General features: G+C 33.9%; 1 protein-coding gene across 5 annotated transcripts in view; it reads left to right on the top strand.

Annotated features, from left to right (window-relative positions):
• The window catches only part of PRKACB (protein kinase cAMP-activated catalytic subunit beta), a 157,295-nt gene that overhangs the window by 67,352 nt on the left and 72,169 nt on the right, over positions 1-17,774 (top strand). Inside the window, exon 1 of one of the 5 annotated variants that reach the window (XM_054484993.2) lies at positions 1,815-2,121. The exons of 3 other annotated variants lie outside the window; for them this stretch is intronic. In XM_054484993.2, coding sequence (XP_054340968.1) covers positions 1,935-2,121 — 187 coding nt within the window. In that variant the 5' untranslated portion in view covers positions 1,815-1,934. Of the gene's footprint in view, positions 1-1,814; positions 2,122-17,774 lie in introns of those variants that run through there. One more of the 5 variants, XM_054484948.2, reaches the window with a different exon arrangement.

The following is a 17,774-nucleotide window of genomic DNA, read 5'->3' as shown; positions in this document are numbered from 1 at the left end:
AAAGCACTACCAGATGTTAAGAAACAAATTATTGTTATGCACACATAATATTTATACATAAAGCTACAAATTTAAGAATTTGTATATCATATAGATGCTGTTGCATATTTGTTTAGATTGGTATAAATTTTATTACACAAAACAAAGTATACAGAAATGAGCTGTTACATGGCAAAATTCATTGGTCAGTGTTTTGTTAACTGTTATTCACACATAATATTTATACATAAAGCTATAAATTTAAGTTTATCTTATAGATACTGTTACATACTTGTTTAGATTGATGTGAATTCCATTACACAAAGTATACACAAATGAAGTGTTAAATGGCAAAATTCATTAATCAGTGTTTTCTTATTGGCCTTTTATGTAGTCCTAAATTGATTACTTTATTGTTCCTATTTATTTTACTTGTCAGTATTGTTTCTATTTTTTATGTTTGTCAAACAGTTGGCGGTAAATCTGAAGTAAGATAGATAGATTGTTTTAGATAGATCTTTTTCTTTCTTTCCTTTCCTTCCCTTCCCTCCCCTCCCTTCTGCTTCCAAAGAGAACCACAGAAATTTCTTATCTTTTAGTGTCAAAAAACAAGTACTCAAAATTTTTGTTAAATGCTACAGGTTACTTTCTTTCCTGAAAATTGACAAGGCAAGTTTTACTTACTTTTAATCAAAAGAGATGTTTTGGCCAGGCGCGGTGGCTCACACTTGTAATCCCAGCACTTTGAGAGGCCAAGGCGGGCGTATCTCTTGAGGCCAGGAGTTTGAGACAACTCCTGGCCTGGCCAACATGGAGAAACCCTATCTCTACTGAAAATACAAAAATTAGCCGGGCATGGTGGTGCGCGCCTATAATCCCAGCTACTCGGATGGCTGAGGGGTGAGAATCGCTTGAACCTAGGAGCGGAGGTCGCAGTGAGTGGAGGTCGCAGTGAGCGGAGGTCGCAGTGAGCGGAGGTCGCAGTGAGTGGAGGTCACACCACTGCACTCCAATCTGGGGGACAGAGTGAAACAACGTTTAAAAAAAAAATAGAGAGGTGTTTCTGAGTGAGATCACTAAATCAGGGGTTTAGGTAAGTAGTAGTCTTCAGTGGTAAGATTTTAAAATCAACATGCCTCAGCCAGCTAGAAGGAACTTTTTTCTCTCAATTGAAATTTCTTGCTATGGTGGATTTTATATAATTTAAATCTTGTATTTTGTTCTTTTCAAATTTTAGAATGTTTTAAAATGTACCCCTGGTAATAGACATATGTCAGTAGATTATAAGTTTGATAAGCAATACTGACATACTAAGTGTATGTAGTTCCTGTATGTATTAGGCCTAAATCAATGAATTAGAAACATTCAATTTTTTAAAGTGCTATTTCACATTGTTTTATTTATATGTGTTATAAATTTGTTTTGCAAGAGTTCTTTCATACCCATTTCATACTAGTTTTTTTTTATGAAAAGTTAGCTGCTTATAAGGATTCATAAAATCTGTATATTAGTTGATTTCCTAGAAAAAATACAACCTGTCTTTAGCATGTTGGTTTGGAGGACAGCTTGGCCTACAGTTGTTTGCATACACTTGTCATACATGTTTAACTAGTTTTCTTTTATTTAAAAAATGTTTAGCCTACTATATATATGAAGCTTTATATTTAATACTCTCATTAGCCTATATATTAATATTAAAACACCCAAACATAAAGCCTTTTAGGTAGATATTGCAAGTTTTTAAAATCCTCATCTCTAGCTGAAAAGTGTTTTGCTAAGAAAAGCTCAGTAATGTGCTGTTTTATATTAACAGGAAACAGAACAGCAGTAGTGGTTTGAATGCCCTGCAAACAGGAAGTTTGACACATGCATAGCTCTTAGCTTCTGTGTAAGAAGTTGTGAGCTCCTTCTGGAAACATTTGCAGTTACATTAAGTAAAGTGTAAATGCACATGAATGGCAGCTTATAGAGAACCACCTTGTAACCAGTATACGGGTACATCTACAGCTCTTCAGAAATTGGAAGGTTTTGCTAGCCGGTTATTTCATAGACACTCTAAAGGTACTGCACATGATCAGAAAACAGCTCTGCAAAATGACAGCCTTCATTTCTCTGAACATACTGCCTTATGGGACAGATCAAGTAAGTTTTGTTTTTAAATGATACATTATAACTAGCAACTAAAATGGTAATTGGAGTTTTACAATCAAACATAAAGAACCCTTTTTTGTTTGTTGTTTTCTGATTTTCACAAGGACATTTTGCAAGATGAAGTTGAAAGAATTCCATAAAAACTTGATTATAAGTTGAGCTGAATCATTCAGCTTTCATCATTGTATGGTTTTATTTTTGACTAAGTTCAATATCAGTGACAAGGTTTTCTATAAAATTCTTACATCATTTCTAATGTACTTTTTTTGTTGTTCTTACATAAAAATGAAATACTTAAGTTTCAGAAACAACCATCTGTTTACTTCTTAAAATGTCTTGTATTTATAAGCTTTAAACTTTGAAAGGGGCAACAAGACTCTTGAATTTATAATTACATTTCTATTGTGTTTGCCATGGTTTTATTTTTAAATGCATGTGAGAAAGTTATTTCAGTTTTACAAACAGGAATTTCTAAAATAAAACATAATTATTCTATCTAAATTCTTACACATATAACATTATGGATATCAAAAACTTTATATTTTATGTTATTTATACATATGACTCAAATGCAGGAAAAAGTTGGTTATGCATGAATCACATTCTTTCCAGGCATGTTAACATGTTTGGACTTACAGCTTTGCTAAAATGGTGCTGTGGAACCATTTTTGGTGCCATACACTCTAAAAGATAAATTGTACATATAAACAATAACTAGTGCCGCCATTCTACATCTCACCTTGGACCCTCCTCAAGGTATTTCTGTGACTCCAATTAGAGGAACAATAGAATTACCCTTGAAACTTTTGCCCTCTTTGGTGTGTTTGTTTGATCATCAAATAGCACTAGGGTTTGACTCTTTCTGTTTATGTATTTGGTAGCAGTTAAGGAAGAAAACTCAGTTTAACAACCACAACAGCAAAATCAAGAATGGCTTACAAAATTTACTCCTAGGTTTATACAGCACCTTGACAGTGTTATAGAAGTTTATTTGAATTAATTTTTTACTGAATCAGAAATTTTTTTACATTCTTCAAACTATTGTTGGGAGATTGAGGAAGAACATGTATTTGTGCATTTTTTCCACTTAAAAGGTTTTGGGTTATTTATAGTCTTTACCGTATAGCAAGTTGATGGATGAAGAATATGAATATATATCTTCAAGTTAATGAACTGTTGAATATTGAAATAGTGGTATAATATTAAACTTTACCATGTAACAAAAGCTTGTTAATTATTGTCCTTGCCCTATTCTTTTAAATTGCAGTCTTCTAAATCCTTTTGGAAATTATTTTTATGCATTTCAAATATCTTTTAATTTAAAGTTAAATGAGGAATGAAGACAGAATTGAATTAATTTCTGTTTCATTAATACCTGCTCCTCATATAGTGGGTGTTTAGTAAAAGTGTCTCAAATAAATGAATGTTAGAGGTTTTTAATAATTAAAAGTTATGTTTGAACTAGACTTTCACCACTTTTTAAATGTATGGGACCTGTGATGCTTTCTAAAACATGTTTTAAAATCTAGTAATGGAAAATAGTGTCATGAGCCATGATTTCTATTGGATAAAATGCTGGGTTTTTTTTTTATTGTGAAGTCAAAACAAATAGGATTCTTGTACACAAATAAAATTAGGAGCAAACCATGTAGCGTTGCAAATAATATGCATGATGTAAGAAATACTTGAAGAGTAACTGAAAGTTCATTAATTAAGTATTCCTCTACTTGACTCTCCTTTTTATATCCCCGAATACCATAATAGAGATAATAATTTTATATCTAAGGATGAGTATAGTAGCATGAAGCTATAATTTCCTATTATGAAATGTGTTATTGTAGAGGAGAAAACACTGATAGAGCTGAAATAGAGGAATCTGATCATTTCAAAATTCCAAGGTTTATTTTTGTGGTGAAAACACAATTTTTATTTATTTGGCGAATGAGTTATAGAAGGAGTTCTGACTGTACAAAGTTTCATATGAACCACATTCTTCAAAGCTACTTAAAGCAGTTTACTTGCATGACTCATTAGACAAGGGAATGTAATGTCTCCTGATGATAAACACTGAAAATGTTTGTTTCTAAAGTGTTTTTATAATGAAATAAACTAAGCATAGAAACTACACCAATTTACAAAAAAAATTCATAAACCTTTGTATAAAGGTCAGTTACCAATTTAGGAGACATGAAATGCAGTGTGCTTTAATCCAAGTTTCTTTCGTGTCCAGTGACATTATATATAGGAAGAAACACAGAACAAAGGCCACATAGTGGTCTCCAGGTGTTTCATCTTTTACTATTAAACTAAGTAACAGAAATTCCTGTTTGATTAAATAAATATGTAACGGCTAATTGCATGCACATATAAATACATGAAGTTCAAAGAAAAGCATGGAGGAATTCTGCTTTTTGTTCCAACTCAGAATGAATGAGAGCATTGACATGCGTTAAGTTCTCTTTCTAGCAAATTTATTATAGTTAGCTTTTTAATCTTCCTTTGATCATAAATGTGTAGAGTTATACAATGCTGACTTAATGAAGGTCTAACTACAGTATTTTAAGAAGCAAATAGGTCAATACCATCAAATACTTTTTCTTTCTCTTTTCCTATGAATTGACAGGCTATTTCTCTTGTAAATACAAATCCATATTAGTAAATCTTAGATTTAAATATATTAAACAAATGAGCAGTTTTGATTATGGATGTCCTCTAGCAAAATCGTAAAGTGGTTACAGTAGACCACTTCAGTCAGTTTTACCTTTGCAAATTTTATACAGTCTCTCAGACAGTTTACCTCCTATTTGTTAGCCCATTGAATCTGTATCATTTTAACTTCTCAGCTAAAAGACTTTCCACCTTTGTCTTTTTATCAGCTTTTTCCACTTGAAACTATTCCAGAAGCTTCTTGATAATAGTCAATTTTTACTCATTTGGTAAAACTTTTTTGAGTATTTACTATATCATAGTAAATAAGCAAGTTTCCAGGAAAAATAAGATCTAGTTCTTACCCCCAAAAAGAAGAGTAGGAAGAGCAAACATAATATAATATTCAAGGCATAATGAAATAGCTGCTTTAAAATGTCTAAGCTTACTGTGGAAGCTAAGTATAAGAAAAAAGTTGTTACTAAAAAGAAAATGGGGGACTTCAAAAATATTAAAGAATGAAAAGAATTTTGAGACCTAGAGAAGAAGGTTATTTTAAGAAAATAACATACACAAGTATGTGAAAATATGAACATTTAGAACTTACTTAAAAGGTTTAGTAAGATACTGTCTAGAAAATTAGTGTCTGGATTTAAACTTTAAAAGTTTTCTATTAGACATCCAGAATTTTGTACTACGCTATATTAGTGGGGAGCCAATGCAGTTTTTTAAAGTGGAAAATAATATAATGCAACCTTTGTTAAAAGAGCCTTAAGATTTTAACTAGCATAATACAGGATAAGTTAACTTACTTTACTACAGGGAAATGTGTATAGCTACTATACATCTTCCGTTTTTGCTGGGCATTTAATTAGAACTAATGCTTTTGACATGACAGTCAGCATGACAATGAATAGTCAGATAATGGATTCCTTTTACAACAGTGCTTGTTCAAGATGCTGCTTCTGTCTGGAATTCTCTTTCTTCACTTCTACCAGTGGTGAGATTTGCCCATACATTAGGCATCCTCTCAGGTATCATCGCTGTAACAAAACCACCAATGCATCCTATTCATCTATCCTTCATCCTTATTAGAGTCTGTGCTCTTCCTTATGTTCTTATATCATCTTATACTTAACTTTTATTGTAGTTTATTTATAGTATTTATATGGTATAGTTTATATACTATATATTATAGTTTATTTATAGTATTTAAAATGTATTACTATTAATCCTTATGTATCTATCTCTCATGTTTGATTTTGAACTCCTTGAAGGCAAATAACTTGTCAGTTTATTTCAGTATTACTAGCATAATTTTTAGTAAATCTTGAGTTATTTGTTAAATTAACATTAAACATCACTGGAGTATTACACAAATGAGCTTCTTACTAATTTGTTCTATTGTGATCTTTGCAATTTATTTTAAAAGCCCATGGCCATTAACCAAAAGCAGTCAAATGCTGACCTGGCTCTAGTAAATACCAATTTTCAGTGTTACCTGTGTATTTTTGTCATGATTTTTAATAAAAATTTAAGTAACAAGCAGACTTTATAGTAAAACTAAAATAGTTGGGATATTAAATGATGTTGAAATCAGGAAATCATTCCATGAGCCATTTAACAATGCAAGTACTATATCGACTGTACTAACATAACTAGAAGCTTTTACTTGCTTGTGCTTTGCAAAAATAGCCATATGACAGAGTTAGAAGACAGCTTGCTACTCAAAGTGTGGTCCCTGTCCAGCATTATTAGCATCTCCTGGGAGCTTGTTAGGAGGAAGAATCCCGTGTCCCACCTACACCTACTTAGTCAGAATCAGCATTTTAACAAGATTTCCCAGCTGATTTATATGGACATTAAGGTGTGAGAAGCACTTTTTCCCTAATAACATTTTAATATGATTTCCAAATGTATATCTTCACTGGAGAAAATTTTGAAACTATAGGAAAAAACAAAGAAAAAGGTAAAAAAAGTATACACAATTCTGCCAAAAGGTAATGACTGTTAAGTTTGGTATATATACTCTATTTTGTGTATAGACAGACAAATTTCTACCAGCTCCAATTTTTTTTTTTTTTTTAAACAGAGTCTTACTGTGCCTCCCAGGCTGGAGTGCAATGGTGGGACTTCGACTCACTGCAGCCTCTGCCTCCCAGGCTCAAGCGATCCTCCCATCTCAGTTTCCCGAGTAGCTGGGACTATAGGCATGTGCCACCATACCCGGCTAATTTTTTGTATTTTTGGTAGAGATGGAGTTTCACCATGTTGCCCAGGCCGATCTTGAACTCCTGAACTCAAGTGATCTGCCTGCCTTGGCCTCCCAAAATGCTGGGAATACAGGCCTGAGCCACTGCATCCAACCCAGCTCCAAAATTTGGATCTTTCAAAACATAATGTTTAGTTAACATTTTTCTTTATAAAGAGTTGTTCTACAATACTATTTTGTATTAAATCATAAGGATATACTATAATTTATTTAACCAATCATTGGCCATCTAGGCTGTTTTTAATGTTTTGCTATTAAAAAATGCCATGATAAACATCTTTATAACTAAATATTTGTACATATTTAGGATTATTTTTATATTTTATAGGATTAATTTGAAGAAGTTGTGACTATTTTAAGGCTTTTGCATTAAATTAATCGAATCCCAGATAAACATGCATATCCTTTTGGAGTTAATTATTATAATAATTATTTTTTCATAGATTTTAGCACTTGAGAATGTGTGAAAATAATTATATAGCTACTATCCTTAATGATATTTTTAAAAACAAATTTAAGGCCGGGTGTGGTGGCCCACGCCTGTAATCCCAGCACTTTGGGAGGCTGAGGTGGGCAGATCACTTGCGGTCAGGAGTTCAACAACAGCCTGGCCAACATGGTGAAACCCCATCTCTACTAAAAATGCAAAAATTAGCCAGGCTTCATCTACAGGTGTGGTGGCACACACCTGTAATCCCAGCTACTTGGGAGGCTGAGGCAGGAGAATCACTAGAACCCAGGAAGCAGAGGCTGCAGTGAGGTGAGATTGCACCACTGCAGTCCAGCCTGGGTGACAGAGTGAGACTCTATCTCAAAATAAATTAAAATAAAATAAAATAAAGAAAACACATTTAACATTGTAAAATTTATTCTCAAAACTGTATATTGATATTTTTAAAAATTAAAAATATAATGACCCATTATACTTCCTTCTGTTACAGCTACCAGGGTCATGGTAAGAACATTATATGTTTGTCCCCTCCAAATCTCATGTTGAAATGTGATCCCGAGTGTTGGAGGTGGGGCCTAAAGGGAAGTGTTTGGGTCATGGGGGAGGATCCCTCATGAATGGCTTGGTGTCCTCTCAATGGGTAATGAGCTGGTTCTTGCTTTATTAGTTCATGCAATAACTGGTTGTTTTTTAAAAACAAACATAGCACCTCCCCCTCTCTCTTGCTCCCTCTTTTTTCCTGTGACACGCCTGCTCCCTCTTTGCCTTCTGCCATCATTGAAAGCTTCCTGAGGCCCTCATCAGAAGCAGATGTTGGCAGTATGCTTCTTCTACAGTCTGCAGAACGATGAGCCAAAATAAATCTCTTTATAAATTATTCTGCCTCAGTTATTTCTTTATAGTAATGCCAAAATAGACCAGTCCATAACAAAAATCTGAATGTGGAAAATATGGATTTGAGAATTTAACTCCATTCTTAATAAGTTGACACTGGAAAGTTTATTTCTTCCTCCCCCTCAGCTTTATTAAGGTATACTTGACAAATAAAATTGCATGTATTTATAACGTACAACATGATGGTTCAATATAAGTATACATTGTGAAATGACTAAAACAAATGAATATCCACCTTACATAGTTACTTTTTCATGGCAAAAAATTTAAGATTAAATCTCTTAGCAATTTTCATGTATAGTCATACCTCAGAGATACTGCAGGTCCAGTTCCAGACCACCAGAATACAACTAAAGTCACAGTAAAGCAAGTCACACACATTTTTTGGTTTCCCATTGCATTTAAGTTATGTTTACTCTACAGTCTATTCAGTGTGCAATAACATTATATCTTTTTAAAAGTACATATCTTAATTTGAAATTATTTTATTGCTAAAAAAACACTAATGATCATCTCAGCTTTCAGCATTTCCTAATTTTTTTTGCTGGCAGAGCGTATTGCATTGATGTTTGGCTGCTGATTAATCAAGGTGATGGTCGCTGAAGGTTGGGATGGCAGTGGCAATTTCTTAAAATAAGACAACAAAGTGACACACTTGACACTCTTCTTTTCATAAAAGATTTCTCTGTAGCATGTGATGTTTTTGGTAGCATTTTACCCACAGTAGAACTTCTTTTATAATTGGAGTCAGTTCTCTCAAACCTTGTTACTGCTTTACCAACTAAGTTGATGTAATATTCTAAATTCTCAGGTGTCATTTCAATAATCTTCACAGCATCTTCACCAGAAATAGATTCCATCTCAAGAAACTACTTTCTTTGCTCATCTGCAAGAAGCAACTCCTCACTCGTTATAGTTTTATCAGGAGATTGCAGCAATACAGTCACATCTCCAGGCTCCACTTTTAATTCTAATTATCTTGTAATTTTTTACCACATCTGCAGTGACTTTCTCCACTGAAATTTTAAACCACTCAAACGCGTCTATGAGAGTTGGAAACAACTTCTTCCAAACTACTGTTAATGTTGATATTCTGACCTCCTCGCATAAATCACAATGTTCTAATGGCATCTGGAATGGTAACTCCTTTTCAGAAGATTTTCAATTTACTTTGCCCAGATCCATCAGAGGAATCACTATCTGTGACACCTTTAGCCTTATAAAATATATTTCTTAAATAATAAAACCTGATCCATGCCTGCAGAGTGGATGTTGTGTTATCAGGCATGAAAACAACATTCATCTCCTTGTACATCTCCATCAGAGCTCTTGGGTGATCAGGTGCATTGTCAATTAGCACTAATATTTTAAAAGGAATCTTTTTCTGAGTGGTTCCCAATGGTGGGCTTAAAATAGTAAACCATGCTGCAAACAGATATGCTGTCATCTAGCCTTTCACATTCCATTTATAGAGTACAGGTAGAGTAGATTTAGCATAGTTTTTGAGGGCACTAAGAGTTTCTAAATGGTAAATGAATATTGGCTTCAATTTGAAGTCACCAGATGTATTAGCCCCTAGTGAGAGTCAGCCTGTCCTTTGAAGCCTTGAAGCCAGGCATTGCCTTCTCTCTAGCTAGGAAAGTTCTAGATGGCATCTTCTTCCAATAGAGGACTGTTAAGTCTGCATTGAAAATCTGTTGTTTAGTCTAGCCACCTTCATCAATTATTTTAGCTAGATCTTCTGGATAACCTGGTGCAGCTTCTCCATTAGCACTTGATACTTCACCTTGTACTTTTATGTTATAGAAAGGGCTTCTTTCCTTTAAACCTCATGAACCAACCTCCGCTAGCTTCAGACTTCTGCAACTTCCTCACCACTCTTAGCCTTTATAGAATTGAAGAGCGTCAAGGCCTTGTTCTTAATTAGGCTTTGGCTTAAGGAAATGCTATCTTGGTTTGATCTTTCCAGACCACACAACTTTCTCTATATCAACAATAAGGCTGTTTTGCCTTCTTATCATTAGTGTATTCACTGGAGCAGCACTTTTAGTTTCCTTCAATAACCTTTTTCTTTTGCATTTCTTTTGCATAGGCTGTTTGGTGCAAGAGGCCTAGCCTTTGGCCTGTCTCAGCTTTCAACATACCATCCTTACTAAGCTTAATCATTTCTAGCTTTTGATTTGAAGTGAGAGATGTGCAATTCTTCCTTTCGTCTGAACACTAAGAGGCCATTGTAAGGTTATTAATCGGCGTTATTTCAGTATTGCTGTGTCTTAGGGAATAGGAGGGCCCAAGGAGAGGGAGAGAAATGGGGGACCAGCTGGTGAGTGGAGCAGTCAGAGCACACACAACCCTTATCAATTAAGTTCACCATTTTATTTGGGTGCAGTTTGTGGTGCCCTAAAACAGTTAAAATAGTAACATCTGAACACAGATCGCCATAACAGATATAATAATAATGAAAAAGGAAATATTGTGAGAATTATTAAAATGTGACACAGAGACATGAAGTGAGCACATGCTGTAAGAAAAATGGCACCAATAGATTTGCTTGACACAAGGTTGCCCCAACCCTCAATTTGTAAAAAGTGCAATATCTGCTGAGTGCAATAAAGCAACACGCAATAAAATGAGAGGTGTGCCTGTATTAATGCATTATTATTAACTGCAGTTACCATTCTATACAATGAATCTCCAGGACTTATTCATCCTGTCTAAGTGAAATTTTGTACCCTTTAGCCAACATCTCCTAAATCTTCCTTCCCTGAACCCTCCCATCCTTCAGCCCCTGACAAACAGCATTCTATTCTCTACTTCTGCGATTTTGATGTTTTTAGGTTCCACATGTGTGACATTATGCAATATTTGTCTTTCTGTGTCTGCCTTATTTCACTTAATATAATGTCCTCCAGGTTCATTCACGTTATCACAAATGAAAGAATTTCCTTCTTTCTTAAGATTGATAGTGTATTCCACTGTGTAGAATACCATACGTCGATGCCATATCTTGTGAATAATGCTGTAATGAACAAGGGAGTACAGGTATCTCTTAGACATACTGATTTCTTCCTTTTGATAGATACTTAGAAGCTGGATCATATGATAGTTCATTTTTAATTTTTTGAGGATCCTTCATATCATTTTCCATAATGGCTGTACTAATGTATATTCTCACCAACAGTGTGCAAGGGTTCTCTTTTCTCCAGGTCTTAACCAATGCTTGTTATCTTTTGTCTTTTTTATAATAGCCATTCTAACAGATGTGAGGTAATAGCTCATTGTGGTTTTAATTTTCATTGCCCTCATGAGTAGTGATGTTGAGCATTTTTCATATACCCATTGACCATTTTTATGTCTGCTTTTGAGAAATGCCTATTCAAGTCACCTGCCCATTTTTTAAATTGGGTATTTGTTTTCTTGCTGTTGAGTTGTTTGAGTTCCTTATATATTTTCAATATTAACTCCTTATTAGATATGTGATTTGCAAGTATTTTCTCTCATTCTGTAGGTTGTCTCTTCACTCTGTCGATTGTTTTCTTTTTGCGCAAAAGCTTTTAGTTTGATGCAATTAACAAACCAATAAGGAATATGAAGACTCTGAATCAGTAATCAAAAAACCCCCCAACAAAATAAAACCTAGTAGTACTTCATGGTTTCACCGGTGAATTTCTATCATTTAAGAAAGAATTAATGCCAGTCCTTCTCAAACTCTCCCAAAATAACTGAAGAAGGGGAAATACTTCCAAGCTCATTTACCAGGGCAGCATTGCTCTGATACCAAAGCCAGACAAGGACACTGCAAAAGAAAATTATAGGCCAATATCCCTGATGAACATAGTTGCAAAAATTCTCAACAAAATACTAGCAAATTAAATTCAACAGCGCATTAAAGGATGATACACCACAATCGAAGATGGTTCAACATACACAAATCAACATATGTGATATACTATTAACAGAATGAAGGGTAAAACTTATATATAATCACCTCAGTAGATGCAGAGAAAGCATTTGAGAAACTTTAACATTCTTTTATGATGGAAACTTTTTAGTTATGGAAGTGCTGTACTTCAACATAATAAAGGCTACATAGGATAAGCCCTCAGCTAACATCTTAATAGCGGTGAAAAGATGAAAGCTTTTCCTGTAAGATCATGAACAAGGGAAAGGATGCCCACTGTTAAAACTTCTACTCAATATGATACTGGAAGTCCTATCCAGAGCATTTAGGCAGTAAATAAATAAATAAATAAATAGCATCTAAATTGGAAAGGAAGAAGTAAAATCTTTTATATGTGCAAATGATATTATCTTATATATTAAAGACCCTGAAGACTCTACCAAAAAAACTGTTAAAACTAACAAATTCAATAAAGATGCAGCATACAAAATTAAAATGCATAAATCAATAGTGTTTCTGCATACTAACAATGAACTGTGGAAAAAAGAAATCAAGAAAGCACTTCTTTTTACAATATCACAAAAAATGCGTAGGAATAAATTTAACCAAAGAAGTGAAAGATTTGTACACTGGAAACTGTAAAACATTTATGAAAAAGTGAAGAAAACACAGTGAATGGAGATGGATCTGAAGAATAAATGTTGTTAAAATGCTCCTAGTATCCAAAGTGATCTGCAGATTAAATGCCATCTCTTCCAAAGTTTCAATGACAAGTTTCACAAAAATAGGAAAAATAATCCTAACACTTGTATAGAAACACAAAAGACCCTAATAGCCTAAGCAATCTTGAACAAAAACTTTTTCCACTTTTAAAAATTGGTCAGTGAGTAATAGCAGATGATCTGAGAGACAAAGAACTTTGAAAATAAAATGTCATTCAGAAAGAAGTAATAAGTTGAACAGGAAGAATGATATGTGTCTGAGAGATTGAATATTACTTTCATGTCCTGAAACCATGGTTGCTTTCAGCTTTGGTGTTTCATTATTGTTATTTAACAAGTATGGCTCACTTGAGAGACAAATAAGTTGGCATCTTTTAAATATTCAGTTTAATCACCGGCACACTTATCTATTCAAATTAGCAAGAATTCCAAGGAGGTCTTTTCTTAGAGTCTTCATTCAGCTGCTTCAAGTATTGCTTTAGTCCTAGGAGTTTACTCATTCCAAGGAGACTAATTTGCTCTCTAAAAGTTAGTTGAAGAAAGAGATGGGGATTTTTATTTTTATTTTTATTTTTTGGAGACAGGGTCTTGCTATGTTGCCCAGGCTGGAGAGTAGTGGTGTGATCATGGCTCACTGCAGCCTTGTTCTCCTGGGCTCAAGCTATTCTCCCGCCTCAGCCTCCCAAGTAGCTAGGAATATAGATGCATGTCACTGTGCCAGGCTAATTTTTTTTAAGTTTATTTTTTGTAGAGATGAGATCTTGCTGTGTTGCCTGGGCTGTTTTTGAACTCCTGGGGTCAAGCAATCTCCTGTATTGGCCTCCTAAAGTGCTGGGATTACAAGCATGAACATATAAGCTAGTGATATCATTTTTAGCCACTGGTGATTTTACCACTGCTACATTGTTTTGTGATTTAAAAGTGGCCCCAACAAATTTTATGTACCTTGTCTTGTTGATGTGATGCCACTGATCCTTGCAGAGACCTCAATGGTTCTTAATGACAGGATGATTCACTCTTCAGTATTATGTTCATTCAAAGGTTATGTCAAAGGATTTCATTTCCTTAATTTATACTCATATGCTTAGTCATTTTGGCTTCCTTGCCAAGTTGGATGTGTGAGAAGGTACTTTCAGCCCATCCCCACACTGTACTAAAATTAGCCTTTCTTTCTTGAAATCTAGTCCAGGGATAGAAAACCAGTGGTCTGTGAGCCAGATGCAACTTGCAGATATGTTTTGTTTAGTTCTCATGGTATTTTTAAAAATAGTTGAATTTTATATCATTATATAAAAATATAAAATACCATGATTTTAAATCGAGAGATTCATATAAATATCTGGACCTGCATATTCTTGAACCATTGGAGAAACTGATTTCAGTGGCCTCTTATTCTCTCATGAGAAAAAATGGGTTGCACTGAATAATTGTCCTCTTTAATCAGATATACACTATCTGATTTGCTCCAGCATTCACTATTTCTGTTGCTTTACCTGCCTGGCCTCTGTAGGCCCTTGGATTTAGCCTACAATGTCTCTACTTTTCAGCCTGAATCACCAACCCAGATTATCATTTCCCCTTTGATACAGCCTCCTTAAGCATATATTCCTACTCGTAAGCCACAGACCTATCACTAAAATCTATGAAAGAGATTTTTGTAATTCTGAACCTTGAAGAGGTTGGAGTCTAGGAGTTGATCGCTTTCAGAATTCCTGTTTCATTTTTTTATGCAGATCTATTTACCTTCTTTCCTTTAATTATCTCTGTTTACCACAGAGTATTGAGAAGGCATGGCCCTTATGAAGCCTCAAAAGATTTTGTTAGATCATTCCCCCAAGGTAATGGATGCCTACCAGCCTTACATTTGCATAATTAAATTGTCCACTGAAATGATTCTTCCCACAGCAAAGATCTATTTCAAGCCAACTGTTTCCTCCTCGGTAGAGAAGCATTTGACAACTTTTTTTTAAATTGAGGTATGTTTTCATAACCATATAAATCACTCATTATAAGTGTATAATTCAGTATTAATTAGTAAATTTAAGGATTTGCGCAACCATCAGCACAAATCAGTTTTAGAACATTTACATCACCCACAGAGTTCATTTGTTACCCATATCCAGTCAATCCCCACTCTCACCTCAACCTCAGATAAACACTGATCTGCTTTCTGTCTCTATAGATTTTCATTTCTGGATGTTTTATATAAATTGAACTATATAATAAGTAATCTTTTGCTTTTGGCTTCTTTCACTAGAATAATATTTTTGAGGTTCATCCATGTTATAGAATATATTAATATTTGATTCCGATTTATTGTTGAATTATAATATGTTGTATGGATATAATACATTTTGTTTATCCATTCTGCAGTTGATGCACATGAGAATTGGTTTGTTTTTGGCTATTTGGATAATGTTGCTATAAATATTTGAAAACAAGTCTGTGTGGACATATGTTTTTGTTTCTCTTGGGTAGATATCTAGAAGTAGAATTTCTGGGTCATATGGTAAATTTATGTTTTAAAGAAATTGCCAAATTGTTTCCCAAAGTGGTGGTACCATTTTATGTTTTCACCAGTAATGTAAGAGGATTCCAGTTTTTTCACATGCTCATCAACACTTGGTATCATCAGTCTTTTTTTTTTTTTTTTTTTTCCTCCTGAAACAAAGTCTCACTCTGTCATCCAGGCTGGAGTGTAGTGGCGCAAGTGATTCTCCTGTCTCAGTCCTGAGTAGCTGGCATTACAGGCATGCGCCATCACTCCCGGCTAATCTTTGTGTTTTTAGTAGACATGGGGTTTTACTATGTTGGCCAGGCTGGGCTTGAGCTCCTGACCTCAAGTGATCCACCCGCCTCAGCCTCCCAAGTGCTGAGATTACAGGCATGAGCCACTGCACCCGGCTCATCAGTCATGTTGATTATAGCCATTACATAAGTGTGAATCCGTTGTTCACAATTGTTTCACTTTGTATTTTCCTAATAACTTTATGATGTTGAGCATATTTTCAAGTTTTTATAACCCATTTGTGTATGTACTTTGGAGAAATGTATTTTCAAATCTTTTGCCCACTTTGAAAATTGAGTCATTTTTCTTATTATCAATTCTCAAGAATTCTTTGTATATTCTGAACTAAGTTCTTTTCCAAAAATATAAATTTCAAATATTTCCTTCCAGTCCGTCTTATGTTGTCATTTTTAAAAATGATGTATTTGAAGAGCAAAATTTGTAATTTTAGTGAAGTCCAATTTATCGTTTTTTTCCTTTTTGGATTGTACTTTTGGTACCAGATCTTAAGAAATTTGTATTTAACGCAAGGTAATGAAGATTTTCAATCTGTACTTCCTTCTAAAAGTCTATTTTTTGAGTTAATTTTTATATATGTTGTGAAGTATGAATTGAAGTTCTTTTTTCAACATGTAGATCCATTTTTTACTGCACTACTTGTTAAAAAGAATTTCCTTTCTCTATTTAATTATCTTGGCATCTTTCTCAAAAATCAGTTGACCATAAATGAAAGGGTTCATTTCTGAATTCTCAATTCTGTCCCAGTGAACTACATGTCTATCCTTATTCCTATACTACACTGTCTTGATTACTGTAACTTTAAGGTAAGTTTTGAAATCAAATAGTGTAAGTCCTCCAACTTTGTTCTTCTTTTATCAAAATTGTTTTGTCTATTTTGGGGTCCTTTGCATTTTCATATAAATTTCCGGATCAATTTGTCAGTTTCTAAAGAAAAGCTTTATTAGATTTTCATAGAGATTATATATTGAGTTCATAGATTAACTTGTAGAGAATTGTTGTTTTAACAATATTGAGTCTTGGAATCCATGAATATGAAATGTCTCTCCATTTATTTACATATTATTTAATTTCTTTAGTGTTCCAGTTTTGTAAAAATGATTTCTAAGTGTTTATTTCTGTTGATATTATTGTGAATGGAGCTATATCTTAATTTCACATTTGGATTGTTTGTTGCTAGTATATACAAATGTTATTGATTTTTATATTGATCTTATATCATCCTATGATGTTGCTAAACTCATTTTTTAGTTCTAGTAGTTTCTTTATAGATTCCTTATAATTTTCTACATATAGAATAATTTCATCTGCAAATAAAGACAGTTTTATTTCTTCTTTATCCTTTAATATCTATTTTCTTGCCTCATTGCACTGGCTAGATTTCCCAGTACAAAGATGCATAGAAGTGGTGAATGCCTTATGCCCTATCTTAAGGGGAAAGCATTCCATCTTTCATCATTAAATATGACATAAGTATAGAGTTTCCCGTGCCCCACATGTCCTTTATCAGTTTGAGGAAGTTCCTTTCTAGTCCTCATTGTTGAGAGGTTTTCTCATGGCTGTTGGATTTTGTGGAGTGCTTCTTCTGCATATATTGAGATGATTATTTGGTTTTATACTTTATTAATATAACGTAGTTCGTTAATTGATTTTCAATGTTGAACCAACCTTACCTTTCATGGAATAAATCCCACATGGTCATTGTGTATGATCCTCTGTATATACTGCTAGATTAAGTTTGTTAGCATTTTGATAAAAGGTTTTTGCATCAATGTTTGCAATGGATATTGGTCTGTGGTTTTCTTTTGATCTTTGCCTAACTTTGGTATTAGGCCTCTTAGAATGAGTTGGGAAGTGTTCCCGCCACTTCTGAATTCTGAAAGAGTTTGTGTAGGGTTGGTATTATCTTTGAATGTTTCATATAATTAACCAGTGAAGCCATCTCGACTTGA

The sequence above is a fragment of the Pongo pygmaeus genome, chromosome 1 (genome assembly GCF_028885625.2).
Source record: "Pongo pygmaeus isolate AG05252 chromosome 1, NHGRI_mPonPyg2-v2.0_pri, whole genome shotgun sequence".
Taxonomy (NCBI): domain Eukaryota; kingdom Metazoa; phylum Chordata; class Mammalia; order Primates; family Hominidae; genus Pongo; species Pongo pygmaeus.
Note: the sequence above shows the minus strand (reverse complement) of the source record. Positions and strands in the feature narration are given on the sequence as shown.